The sequence below is a fragment of the Nicotiana tomentosiformis genome, chromosome 7, assembly GCF_000390325.3.
Source record: "Nicotiana tomentosiformis chromosome 7, ASM39032v3, whole genome shotgun sequence".
NCBI lineage: Eukaryota > Viridiplantae > Streptophyta > Magnoliopsida > Solanales > Solanaceae > Nicotiana > Nicotiana tomentosiformis.
In genome coordinates, this window is record NC_090818.1 from 25,515,991 (window position 1) to 25,530,431 (window position 14,441).

General features: G+C 38.4%; 2 protein-coding genes across 9 annotated transcripts; one reads left to right on the plus strand and one right to left on the minus strand.

Moving 5' to 3' along the window:
* Positions 1–2,585: 2,585 nt before the first annotated feature.
* Positions 2,586–5,260, plus strand: LOC104104096 (uncharacterized protein At4g28440-like). Its single transcript, XM_009612099.4, has 2 exons — positions 2,586–3,067; positions 4,643–5,260. Exons 1-2 carry the CDS (start codon positions 2,800–2,802, stop codon positions 4,828–4,830), a joined length of 456 nt encoding a protein of 151 aa, XP_009610394.1. The 5' UTR covers positions 2,586–2,799; the 3' UTR covers positions 4,831–5,260.
* Positions 5,261–5,405: 145 nt separating this feature from the next.
* Positions 5,406–8,784, minus strand: LOC104104065 (protein NUCLEAR FUSION DEFECTIVE 6, mitochondrial-like). 8 transcript variants are annotated; one of them, XR_688057.3, is made up of 4 exons: positions 8,531–8,780; positions 8,315–8,436; positions 6,744–6,802; positions 5,406–5,604 (listed from the first exon to the last, which is right to left on the minus strand). XR_688057.3 is itself a non-coding variant. In XM_009612055.4 (3 exons), the coding sequence occupies exons 1-3, from the start codon at positions 8,668–8,670 to the stop codon at positions 5,533–5,535; spliced, it is 372 nt and encodes a 123-aa protein (XP_009610350.1). In that variant the 5' UTR covers positions 8,671–8,784; the 3' UTR covers positions 5,406–5,532. The 8 variants fall into 8 exon arrangements, 4 of the variants coding, with proteins under 4 accessions (XP_009610350.1, XP_009610386.1, XP_009610358.1 ...); XR_688058.3 differs by having other exon boundaries at positions 5,406–5,642; XR_688053.4 differs by lacking the exon at positions 5,406–5,604 and adding an exon at positions 5,651–5,983.
* Between the last annotated feature and the right edge of the window lie 5,657 nt (positions 8,785–14,441).

Sequence of the window (14,441 nt, forward strand, 5' to 3'; positions counted from 1 at the left end):
AAATTATAATTTAAATTAACTTCCTAATATTTAGGATTTTCAAATCGACTTCAATTAATACTTAGCCTAATATTTAGATGTATAATAAATTCTTCTAACTTAGATTTTCTCTCTTAGTTAGGCAATATAACTAATCCTTTAAAGTTGCAAATCTCACACGAAGCTAAAAGGCCAGAAAAACTAACGCCACAAAACCTTGTCATCATCAACGCGAAGTAATACTACAAAAGTTTACTTGTTTAAATATTATTATTATTATTATTATTATTATTATTATTATTATTATTATCATTATTTAAATATCATTGATGATTCTTTTAGGAGCATGCTCTAACAAATCCTTTAAAGTTGCAAATCTCACACGAAGCTAAAAGGCCAGAAAAACTAATGCCACAAAACCTTGTCATCATCAACGCGAAGTAATACTACAAAAGTTTACTTGTTTAAATATTATTATTATTATTATCATTATTTAAATATCATTGATGATTCTTTTAGGAGCATGCTCCAAAAATTAGACACAAAATAACAATATACAAAGCAATCTGATTGCTCGTTCAAAATATTATTGATATGAAGTAATCTCACAATTAATATGTAGCTTTATTTTTCGCGCACGTGCTCAAAAAATTAGAAAATTATAAAAATATACTTATTTGCCAATTTTCTCCAAAGCAATGAGCCAAAAATATTAAAAGCATGCATGATCGTACAATAAATAATCAAATTATATTTTTATTGCACGCAAATTTACAAAAAAAATGTTAGAAGTTAGAATATACTATGAACCAAATCACAAAATACATGGCTACATGACTGCTTGCGCCAGAATGATCTCAATTCCAATCGACAAAAGAAATATTCTTTTTTATTGACAATAGAAATAAATTTACTATGCCCGAACTAAAAAACCAAAAAAAAAAAAATATATTTTACATGAAAGAATTGTTTTAACTTCTTATTGAGGTTCACGCGACGATCATTATCCTCATTATCTACGATCGCAAGCTATTAAATTCTTTGGCTTCAGAATTGAATCGAGATAGTGAAAATAAAGAGATGTAACACAAATACATCTTTCGAATAATAAATTATGCTATTTTAAAAAGTTTTTTCTCATTTATACAGAGTACACGCGCAACGCGCGTACAATAAGATTAGTAATAAACAAAAGTCTAAACAGCATTAGTTAGTGTCTTTGGTTTGATATAAAAACTTACTAACTCAAAGCCGTTATTTTGTGTAACTCCTACTTACTATTTGTAATCTAGAGGTGTTTCTTAATTTTAAATCTTTATTGTATTCAATTAACCCCTACTAATTAATACTCCATTTATCTTAATTTATAAGGCTCTTTTTTCTTTTTAGTCTATCCACAAAAAAGTGACACTTTACTGTATTAAGAAATAATTTACAATTAATGAAATATCTTATAATGCTTATAACCCAAAAATCGATTGAATAGCGATGCAATCATAAGCAATTATTGATTGGATAGGTAAAACTAATTCATCTAACGACAAATTTTTTAGATAAAAGTATACTTTTTAGGCTGAATACATACGGATAGGGAGACACTTAAAGTTAGCACGATTTTTCATTTAGACACCTGAACTTAGGGGTGTTCCTAATGAGCACGTCCATTACACGAACTTTGTTCTAATTAGGCACTTCTTGCTGAGTTGGCACATAGAGTGAGTTTCACCCAATATAGGCGCGTGAAGAGCCCCCAAAATAGATTTTTTCTTTTTTTTATTCCTTCTTCTTTCTCTCCACCACCATTTCCACCATTGCTTCCTCCACTTTCACCATTGTTGTGCATCCACCATTGATTTAGCTCGAAAGTTTGAACCAACAATCGTCCCTATTGATTAAAACTGAAATGAGTCTGAGTTCTTCATTTTAAATCGAAATATCATTAATGGGGTCTTTAAAAAGCTTGAAGGTTTAAAATGGGTTACTTGATTTGATGAAAGTTTGAGAAATTAATATTGGGTTTGTCTTCAGGGTGTTGTGGGGAATCTTTAGCTGAAGTTATAACAAATTTGGAGAAGTTTCTCTTAAAAATTTGGATTAAAATCGTGGTTGGAACAAGAACACACATGAAGATAGTGAAGAACACTGATTTCTAAAACACCAATGTCTCATTTTTTTTAAATGTGTTCTTTCCTGATTGGGTGTAAATTAAGTTTTTCTTTTCTTTTTGAGAATGTTATTTTTATTTTGTTTATTAAATAGATTTAACATAGTTTTTCCTCTTTTTTTTAACTCAAACAGATATATATCCTCATTTTATTCGTCATTTGCCATGTCAGTGGCGAGTGTATTGCACACACTTTGTAAGTTTCGTTAATTGTAAAAAAGTGTCAAATTAGAACAAAGTTCGTATAATATACGTGCTCATTAAGAACATCCTTAAGTACAGGTATCTAAATGAAAAATTCTAACAATTTAAGTGTCTCAGCCTACTTTTTATTTAGCCCAAATATGTACTATGCTCAGTGACTAGTTTATAGGCAAATAAGTACATGTATTTTAACAGCAAGCAATAGTGCAATACATCCTTACCCAAATCATTTTTTGGCATTATTTCCGTACCAATCATTTTCCCGTCTCCTTTTTCCCAATAATTAACTTTTGTTTTTGGGCACACGCGACGACGACGTGGAACCAAGTCAACAGAACAGGCCCACTTCAAAGACCCTAAAAATCGTTTGTTTTTCTTCATACACCACCGTTTTGTTCTTATTCCAGAAATTCTGAAATTAGGGTTTAAGGATTTTTGCTTTCGTATCGGAAATGGCAACCGCGGCGGCACCGAGTACGGCAGCTACTACAGAAAAGAAGAAGCCGGTTTTTGTGAAAGTGGATAGCTTAAAGCCAGGTACACATGGACACAACTTGATGGTTAAGGTTGTTCAATCGAATACCGTCAAAGGCACTGGCGGCGCCGGCCGAGGTGGCAGATCATCGGGGTCGCTGAATTCCCGTGGTCCAGCTCGTCTCGCCGAGTGCCTTGTCGGTGATGATACCGGTTCCATCCTCTTCACTGCCCGTAATGAACAGGGTATGTACTAAATAATCTCTCATTTTCGGAAATGGAATTTTGCTTTGTATTTGTAATTGTTAGCTTACTTTTATATTTGATTTTAATTTTCAAAATTTTGTTCGGTTTGATGCACTGGTTTAGGTTATGGTAACTTCCGCGTTACGATCGTTTGAGAAAAGCTGGAAATGAAACTGTCTCCTTAATGAATTTTGAAGAATTGAAGAATAAATAGAAACTTAATACAACAAATGAGTGCATTTGCATGTTATGAAGGATTTTTCGGTATTGATTGAACATGTCAATCTGGTGTCATGTTTTATACTAGCATCTAATGAGTTGCGGTTAATTCTGTAATTGGGAAATCTAGCTTGTGTCCTAATTAGAGGTGGCAAAATGATTAAAAGAAAACAGTTATACACCCATATTATTCATTAAAAAATGGGTTGGATAATGAACTTTTTAAAAACGGGTCGAATATGGATAAGAACCATATTATCCACTTAGAAAATGGTTAACCAAATGGATAATCAATGGATAACTAATGTGTTTAACTTTTTCATTTGTAAAGCCTCAAATTGGGGGTTCCTCAAGTTTGTAAGACTAGCAATTCTTCCACAAGTGATCATATTCAAGAAGACATGGATAATGTGGATATCTATATTATCCGCCGGATAACCCATTTTTAATCCGTCTAAAATATGGGTCGGGTCGGATAATTTATCCGTTTTTGAATTACCCGTTTTCGACTTGCTCATATCCAACCCGCCCGTTTACCACCCCTAGTCCTAATCCTGATTTCTTTCTGGACCTCTAAGAATAAGCTTGTTTCTTTCCTGTACATTTTCATAGAGTATCATGATAACACGAAGAGGATGCTGTGATTTTACAAGTTCGGAAACATTGTGCTTGATTGACCTGCTCAGCTCGTCTTGTTAGGAAGCTATGAGGTGGAACAAAAACTTCTACTTCAAAGCATTTCCTTTCCCCTATGTGGAAATTCCACTTTCTCTATGATTAATATGCACTTCCCTCCCTTTGTTGAGTCCGTTTAATGGATAGAAATGCATTTCTTTATATGAACTCGTTTGACTCTCGTTCTAGCCTTTAGTAAATAGCATATGAGTTTAGTTTGAACAGAGCTGTAATAGTTTAGTTAAACCCCAGCCAACAATCCCCTTGCTTAGGAGTCACCGGCGGTCATTTTCCCTCTTTGATCTCGTTGCGACTCCACAACCTCTTTGTTAGAGGTGAAGGTCACTTCCATTAGGCTATCTCCCTCACTTGTCAACATTTAGCTATATTAACAACTCTCTTTTAAGATGGAGTAGCAAATACTGAAATATTTTCTTTTCATGGAGAAATACTGGTTAGTTTATGCTATTGATTTATTTGGCATGCATATTTGACTGCAATTAATAATTCTATTTGTGTATTGAGGTTGCTGGCTAAATATGCAGATCTGTTGGCCATTGGAATTTTTCATGCTTTGAACTGTTTATGTGATTTTGTGCCTGAACGAGAGTACTTTCTTTTTTCCGAAGGACGGTTTTAGTTTTGAGTTTTGGTTATTCACCTATTTCCTTTCACATGCAGTTGATATGATGAAGCCCGATGCCACTGTGATTCTCCGTAATGCAAAGATAGACATGTTCAAAGGTTCAATGCGACTTGCAGTAGACAAATGGGGTCGTGTTGAGGTTACTGAACCAGCTGATTTTGGTGTTAACGAGGAGAACAACCTATCTTTGGTAGAGTATGAGCTGGTGAACGTAGAAGAGTAGACAGCTCTTTAGAAATGAAAGATTGAAGTTACAGCCAGAAAATTGCTTCAAATCTGAAATTATTGCTATGCATATCTTCAATCACATGGAATTAATGAGCAAAAGTGCCAGTACTTCGTAACTCATGATCTGTTGTCATCAACCTCATATTATAGTGTTGCTTTCTTCACTTGGTTATAGCGTGGGTTTTTTACTTTCCAGTCATTTCCCGTGTTGTAACAGGTAAAAACCAGTTCCTAAGATTGACAATCGATGCCTTTGTATTTCGTATTTTGTATTACCATAACCGATGCGACCTAACACAATGTAAAAGAAGCTGACTGTTGTGCAGCAAAACCACCACCAAATGTATCAAACTTCTTTTCAGTGTTTAGTAGGTACTCGTTATAAATGTGTAAGTTAAGTAATTCATTTCCAAAATTTTCTTCCACCTAGTGCTTCTCTTCGTAATCCTATTATTGTTGATTTCAGCTGTGGTTGAATTTGAATGATGTGGGTTATTAACAAACTTTTAGAATTGCAATATGCATAATGCCAATTTTGTATGCCAATTTTAGAATCGTTAAATCCTCATATTTACATAATAATTCAACGACCAAACATTTATTACTGAGTGAGAAAACAACGCAACTGTTGTGATGGAAGCACAATTTTTAGCCACAAAATTGGCTGAAAATTTATTTACAACGACTCTAGACCCAATTAAGATAACAAATAAACCCTGCAAATAGCTACTTCAATGGCAAGTCTGAATGATAGCGTAGCTTCAACCCCCTGAGGACAGGTAACTGATAATGTGTCATTATCGCAAACTGATTGATTAACAAGAAGTCAGTGTTACAGTAAAGCCCAACTACCTTAGAAACAGCAATAGCAAAGTTACAACGAGAAAGGTACGAAGTTACCATCAATAACAAAGATATATAAAGAGAAAGGCACACAAGCTAGGAATCAGCAATGTAATTCTGCATCAAATTATTACTACATCAAGCGTTGATCTCCAAGACATGTTCTAAGTTTAACAATTAAAAAAATCCAGCGGCGCTCTTTGGTGACTCATTATAACCTCTTTACTTAGCGCCACATTGTGAGAAACTACAAACGTAAATTTAGCTTCAGCTCTCCGAAAATCATCACACATCTTCATTTTGGGCTGATTGAATAAAAATAAATTGTAAGCACCAATTCTATCAAGTGTAGTCTAGGAAAACATCCTGATTTAACAAATATCTACCGAGGCAACCAAACAAAGAAAACATGATAGTGCTTGTCAAGTTATTAAATCCAATTGGCATCCATGAATAAGAGCCAGAATGCACAAGAATATGAAATAAAAATCTCTCAGTGCAAATAAGCATCGGCTAAATCTTTTTGTGATGGGATATTCATCAGCAAAATCTACAGAATATGCGGTCATTATACACCCCTAACAACCATCATAGTTTATTTCTAAACCAGCAGAAGTACTCAGCAAATTTTATGCAAGTAGCAATTTCTAAACTGAAAGCTTCCAAATATAAATGAATCCAACTCAGTCCTCTAAGCTTCTCCTTCATCTAGTCTTGTCAACGCCTACAACAGGAAGAATGAAGTATCCAGCACTCAATCAAAGTGACAGAAATAGGAATTGGGAAATATATGGGCAACACTCAAATGAAGAGAATGCAAGAGACTAATAGCAATTACTTAGCATAACGCTGCCTTTGAGATCAATAAACTCTTTCAGGGCAATGAAATTGTTTAAGGGTATTTTCTCCACTGTATCAGGAGGAAAAAGGAGGTTCCATATATCATGCTCAGTAGCCAAAACTTCTTTTCCAAAAAATTTCATATTTCAAAACTATAAATTAGAAGGTCCCTGTTAAACTTCGGATATGTCCAAGACACTAAAGAGAAAAACTTAATTGACTTACCAAAGTCGTAAATGAGGGGAAGGACATCAAACGAGGGTCCTATAGGTCTTGCTAGATACCTATATCAAAAAATAAAAACCCGTTGGTCAGACAAATATTAAAAAAATGGATATACGGAAACTACAAAATCTCACCAAATGGTTAGGTTTATAGGAAAGAAAGGAAAAGAGAACTAGATAGAGATCAAGAGGAGAACGTATATCCAATGATGTTAATACATGGTAGGTACACTCCATCTCAATTGGCTAATTTATTCAGGTGGAAAAGAATGATTTCAAGTCTAATTTAAGTTGAATCATGGCAGAGATTGAAGGTTGTTACCAGCAGAGGTAGTAATCAACTAGATCATAGTTTCAACAATCTTGAAATCATGAAGGATTCAGCCAGCACTGGATGTTTCGATGAAGAAGAGAGCTACAACTCCTCCTGGACTAAAACTTAAAACTATCATACGAACACCTTTAGCTAATTACTAGATTGACACTTTTAGCTAATTACAACAGGGAGCTATCTGTAGATCTATTCTGCTCTCAAATAAACACCATTCCCTTCCCCAGCAATGACAAAATTGAAAGAGAAATAATAGAGGGAACTGAAGATCAAAAACTTGAAGCCAGAAGTATGGATATATTCTGTCCTTTCAGAACCATTTGTCATAAATATTGATCATTGTAACTACAGCGAAGCAGATAATTACATCCTTGTTCCCTGACCCCCTAATCCTAATGAGAGGGAAAAGAAGTTCCGCATTTTGAATTTCTACATTCATTAATTTCCCTTAGTGACTGCTATGAGGTTTCGCAAAGCATGGCCAATCTAAACCCAAATAAAAAAGAATTGTGGTAAAATGACTTGCGTAATAATGGCCAGAGTTCAAAACCCAAATAAAAGAGAATTGTGATTAGATGACTAGCGTGAACATAAGTCCGACCCTGAGGGCTTTGGTCCAGTGGTAAGAGGGCAGCACGTGATGTGTGGGTTCTGCACATGTCACGCATCTGATAAAAGTCAGGTATTTAAGTGGAGAAGGGTAGAGGGACGACCCATTATTTCAAACCGTGCGCCACTTGCCTCAGGGATTTCTCAATTATCAAAGAAAAAAAATAGTCTGACTACTATGAATTTACTCAATATTGATCCTGTAAACTGAGCAGATTGAAAACAAAGTATTCGCAACACTGATTAATTAAAGTATAGTCAACTGACTGTATATACTGAGATCTGCATCACCTAATAACTAAATTCACACAAAAACCATTGCATAGTTCTCAAACATTTTCATTAGCACAAACAAAGCAGAACTAAAGAGGCCGTAATTCTTTTTTTGAGAATGTAAAGGGGCCGTAATTCTTTATTTGAGAATGTAAAGAGGCCGTAATTCAAATATCACATATTACAAAGCTGATTCACTTTACAAATAAACTCACACATTGCACACTCAGCTCTAATTAGGTCAACTAAATAAAATAGGGTACCAACAGCAATTTAACTAATCAATAACAGAGCTCTAGCGAATCCATGTGAAAATCAGCAAAGTTATGAGGCGATATAAACACAGAGTACAAAATTACCTTCGGAAAGCCAACTGTAACTACGGAGAGAGTCAGTAAGCATGGAAGTCATCAAAGCCGAAGCTGTAGCAGTGTGGTATGGTTGCAGTGACTCCACACAAGCGCTCAACTCAGCAGGACACCTTCAAATGCGTAATTTGTTCAGTCACATCGATAATTATATATAAAAAAATTCATATTCTAGATATTTCTAGTAAAGCAAGCACAAAAGAGTACCTAAAGATGCGATTGGAAAGAGGAGTTCTAGAAGCCGTGCGAAATGGAGATCGAGCTGCTTTAGCCTCCGACGCTATCTTTGATGCGGCATTGCGCACGGACGGTGACCGGAAAATGGATCTAGCGGCGGCGAAGGCCATCGGGTTAGGAGAATCGTTCAGAATGTTTCCAAATGGAAAAGATTTTTCTGTTGAAATGAAATTAGAGGGGTTTGGGCTAAAACCCTAGGGGAATGCTTGGCTTGCATTTTATTTTATTTTGATTTATTTTTTTAAAATTTCTTAATAGGAAATGAGTCAATATAGTTCTTTACAATTCTAATAGTAAAATAATATTATTGCCTTTTTCTTTTTCTCATGTTTGTCTCTTTTGCTTTTGTCTTTTTCGTATCCTTGAACCGAGAGTTTATCGGAAACAATTTCTCTATCCCTTTTGGGTAAGGGTAAGGTCTGCGTACACTCTACCCTCCTCATACCACTTTTGGGATTTTACTACGTTGTTGTTGTCGTCGTCTTTTATACTTTTGAGTTCGTGTGCAATGAAGTAGTACAATTTTTTTTTAGTTAACAAAGGTTCACTACAATAATTATTGTCAAAAAGGGTATTGTTTAATCCAAAATTTAGATCTAAGTTTAAACAAGTAGATTTTCTAATAGAATAGAGTTAATCTTAGCCAATATTAGTATCCAAAATATTGTTTAACTGATTTAGTAGTGAGAGTCACAAATGTTGTTCAAATGTCAATAAATGGGCAACAGTAAATCAATATTCAATGGCCTAAGAATAAAGAGAATAACATTAAATAGTAGTAAATAATATATAATTGCATTAATGTGAATAAATGCAAGCGAGTCAACCGAAATGGGATGAGATTCTTTGATATTCCCTCTAACAATGATAAATGATTGATGAGCCTTTGAATATTTGGATTTTCCTTGGATCGTGGGAAAAAGGTTAGATACAGATCTGAAGAAAAGGTGTATTTTGTATCTGTATAATAAGGGCACATGGGCAATGTATTATTTTTTACAATGAGTGTCAAATCCCCCCTCTATAACCACATCTCTTACTATTTATAAGGGCACATGGGCAACAAAATTCTAATAGTACAAAAGTAATATTCACTAGAATATTCCCTTTAAAGTTTATCTTTAAAACTAGCCGTTACTACTCTGCTAAGGGGAGTACTCGTCCTCGACCTCGACCTCTTGTTCATACTTCGTTGAAACCAAATTAATAACACGTGGTGGCTTTTGAAGGCTTTCATAATATCGATTAAGCTCGCATATGACTATGACAATGCTTGCCCATACAGTTAGTCCCTTCACTTGTTGAGGTCGTCTTCATGAGCGAGTTCAACGATATGACAACAGCGGTCGTGGTCGTTGTGACAAGCGAGCAGTGTGGCTCTCCGTGGACCACATATTTTGAACTCCTAATTTTTCCCGGGTGATTTTCCGGAACCGTCTGGTCCACAAAAAGAAATGATGTCATGACGTTAGGCGTCATGATGACGTTTGTTCCCGAAGTGTCGCATCGATTTATGCGCGACTTTTGATTGGCTTTGTCATTTCGATTCCTGTGTCAATCATGATGAGCCATTTCGGGTCTCGTGCCTTCATTTCTATAAATAGGGATGGCTTCATCAAAACTCAAATTTTACACTTTCTAAATTTCTACTTTGGACCTCCTTCTCCTACTTCATAAGAATTCACTGCATTTTCGACTTCCTCGTATACTCTCATCTTCTACAAACTCCATAACTATGTCTAATCTTCCCTCTAATGCTGATGAAGAGAGTCACATCATTCCTTTTGTTGTTGTGTTCCCTGCTTTTGGGGAAGGTGTCGTCGCCGCTGCAAAAGATGAAGCTCTTCCTTCAGTGGAGGAGATCATCCCCCGCAACCCTCAGGCTAGGTACGATTTTCAACGGTCGCCGGACATGATGAGCGGAAAATTTCCATCATTGATGACGTCTAAGCACTTGGCTATATTCAAAACCAAGTTCGGCCTTCCCAGTCATGTAGAATTGATCCTCGCTAGTGAGGACGAAGTGCACGTTCATCGTCCCGGGTATTGTACTCTCTATGCCTACCCGTTTACCATTGGCTACTCATTCGCTCTTCTCCCACTGGTGGAGTAGTTTTGCCACCATTATGGCGTTTGCCCTGCTTAGCTCACCCCTTATATTTATAAGGTCATCAAAATGGTATCAAAATTTATTAAACTTGCCGGGGTCGAGGTCACGGTGTGGCACTTAGTGCATCTGTTCGCACCTAGCTTTTACAGAGGGACGATGTTGAACCTTCGATATCGTGGGGGCAAATGTTTGGTGGTGAAGATGGACGACAAGGGTAGTCGACAATTCTGGCTCGACTACTTCTATGTCAAGACTGAGACCGTCGTGGCTAATGTCGATGGTTTCCCTGAGGCCTGGAACAATACATGTAAGTGTTCGCATTTTTTTGTTTTTACCTTTTGAAGCACTTTGTTCATCTCGAATTGGTCGAATAATTCTTTTCTCCCTGCAACCTCGAGTCGTCATCCTCATTTGGCGATATGTATCGTTGACTAAGTGAGGCAGGTTCTCCCCCACACTGTGGGGATTCATGACTGGCCGAGCTTCTTTTAGAAGCTCAGACCCTCCCCCCCCCCCCCGACATTTAATTTTTCTCTTCTGGTCGTGATTATATCTTTTGTTGGCTTGCGTTGTTATAAACCCATATGCCTCTTCTTTCTTAGGTTTCAGTGAGGGGGACTACGAGAAGGAACATGGCTCTCGTGCCCACGTTCAGGAGGAAAAGGGCCACTACGCCTTCCGTCTCCGCCCCCATTGCAGCCAATATGCATTTCACCTCCACCCCTATTTCGGCTATTGTGCCCGCCCTCCCTTATTTTCGCTCGTCGATGAGGATGATGAAGTCTCACCCAGTAATGGGGACCTACGGTCCAGTAAAAGGAAGGCAGTAGACATAGGAGGGGGAGTTCCCTTGGCTGTTGATTTAGTAAATGATGGGTTTCTCCTTCGGGAGACAGCGATAGTACACGTTGGAGGTGATGTTGGGGCGACCTCCGAGGCCCCACAACTGTAAAAGGTTAATGAGGGCATGCCTTTGTGTCCCGAGGGGGAGATGGTCATGGAGAGGACGCTCGATGATAGCTCTGTGTCTGTGAGGCAAAAGGAGGCTTCATATTCCAGGCCGGAAGCGGATATTTCTCTGGCCAACGAGGGTAAAGGAAAGGACGTCGTCGATAAGGGAGACGAGTCAGGTTCCGACATGGACAGTGATGATCTTAGGATGATCGATGAGGGACTCACTCAGATCGAGGTGAGGATGGAGGGAGGCTCAAGGACCATCATAATCCCAATGGATCGTGATTTGCTGAGAAACACCGAGGAGGTGGTCCCCGCTCTCGGCCCTTTTTGCTCCAACACCAAGGGTATGACCCTCAAGGAGATAAGTGATAGTACCATGTCAAAGAACATTTTCGGCCTTGCTCTCAGGGTAAGTATGGATATTGTTTATTCTTTTCCCTTTGCCTTAACTCATTTCTAAGTTTTAACGTTTGCCCTTTCTTTAATATCTAGACGGTCATTCTGGAAATTGAGAGTGCTCCGAAGGAGAAGAATCGGAAAGAAATTTTTGTGAAGTTAAGGGTAAGTATGAAAAGTACCGTGGAAAGTACCGAGAAGCTCAGAGGCGACTTCGCGAGGGGGCCGAAGAAGAATTGAAAAAGAAAGATGAGGAGTTGATGGTGGTCGTGGAGAGGATCAACGTCCTCGAGGGGGCTCTTAAGAGAAAGGAGAAGGATCTTGACCTGAGTAAGGGCGTGGAAGCCCAATGCAGCAACCTCTAGAATCAGGTGGGACAACTGCAAAGTGAGTTAGACGGGTGTCAGTTTCAGATGGATGCTCTCCGATGGGAGGTTGCTGAGAAGCAACAGATGCTGGAGTAGGGAAAGTCTTCCTGTCTGGATGCTCGGAGAAAGGTTGACATTCTCGAGCTGGCGAACAGGACTCTCCATTCCGAGCGGGATAATGCTCTATCAATGGCCAGGCTAAAGAGGACCGACTCGAGGAGAGGATTGGAGAGTTGGACAAGGAAAACTCCAAGCTGCATGATTGAGTTGCTGCTCTTGAGGCCGAGAAGGCAGAGTATCCTAATATTCCTCGTGAGTAGTACGAGGAGTGGATCAATACTGAAGCCTGGCTAGACATGATCCATGATTTGATTAAGGTGGCTTCTGTTTCTGAGGCGGCCGTCGAGGATGCTCGAGTTAAAGCTCGTGAGGTTCGGCTCGCTTGTGACTATGATCCTACCACGCCTCAGCCTGACTCCGAGGAGGATGAGGAAGAGGGTGTAGTCCGGCTTGTGGATAGTGTTTGGTACGACTCCGCTTACGGTTAAGGAGAGGACGGAGAAGGCGTCAAAGGCTGGGATGGTGATGGTCATTTGTTTTCTTTTAACTTTTTGTATATTTTTTTGGCATCTTCAAGAGCTTTTGTAAAAACTTTTCCATCTGAATATCAAAGTTGACTTTTGCTTTACGTATACCTTCTTTATCTCTGCTTTTTGTTTCTGTATTCTTTTTGTTGTTATCCTCTAGGTTGTTGTAGCCTTTGTGTAACGACCCGACCGGTCGTTTTGAGAGTAATAGCCTCGATCCCCTATTTACTGCGTCCCCCGTATCTTTTTCTGCTTATGTGACTTGCCGGGAGGTTTTGTTTGTGGTTTCAGGGTGATTTGGGAGACTTAGTCCCTAAAACGAAAGCTTAAGTCTTAGGATTTTGACCATAGTTGGAACTATATGAAGACGGCTTCGGAATAGAATTTTGTCGGTTCTGTTAGCTCCGTTGGGTGATTTTGGATTTAGGAGCATGTCCGGAATGTGAATTGGAGTTCTGTAGCTGATTTAGGCTTGAAATGACGAAAGTTGAATTTTTAGGAAGTTTGGCCGGAAGTGGACTTTTTGATATCGGCGTCGAATTCTGATTCTGAAAGTTGGAGTAGGTCCGTAATGTCGAATATGACTTGTGTGCAAAATTTGAGGTCAATCGGACGTGATTTGATAGGTTTCGGCATCGGTTGTAGAAGCTTGAAGTTTCAAAGTTTATTAAGTTTGAATTGGAGGGTATTTTCATGTTTTTAGCGTTGTTTGATCTGATTTGAGGGCTCGACTAAGTTATTATGGTATTTTAGGATTTGTTGGTGTGTTTGGTTGAGGTCCCGGGGGGCCTCGTGCGAGTTTCGGATACCTAACGGATCGAATTTTGGACTTGTGTAGCTGCTGAAGTTTTTCAACTTCTGCTGTCATCGCATCTGCGGTGGGGTTGGCCGCAGGTGCGGACACGCATGTGCGAATCGAGGAGCGCAGAAGCGGAGTTGGGAGGTTTGGTCAGGGGTCGCAAGTGCGAGGAAAATGTCGCATCTGCGATGTCTGCAGATGCGCTAGAGGAACTGCAGGCGCAGAGGAAGACAGCAGAAGCGGACCATTGTCCGCAGGTGCACACACGCAGGTGCGGCCACCTGATCGCAGAAGCGGTCCCAGTTATCTTAAGTCATTTCCGCATCTACGATAGAATTTCTGCAGGTACGGCGTTGCAGGTGCGACTGGAAGCCCGTAGATGCAAAATCGCTAGGCAGAAAAGGGCCAAGTTCGACAGTTTTATCCCATTTTCAATTTTGGGACCTTGAGAGCTCTGATTAAGGCAATAATTCAAGGATTTTTCAGAGAGGACTTTGGGTTAATGATTCTTAACTCATTTATGGTTATATTCCACTAATCTATAGTTGATTTCATCATCTAATTAAGGAATTTGGTTGAGAAATTTGGGAAAAAATGGGAGAAGTTCTTCAACTAAGTTTTTGAGTTTTGATTGAGATTTTGATATCGGATTTGGATAATTTTG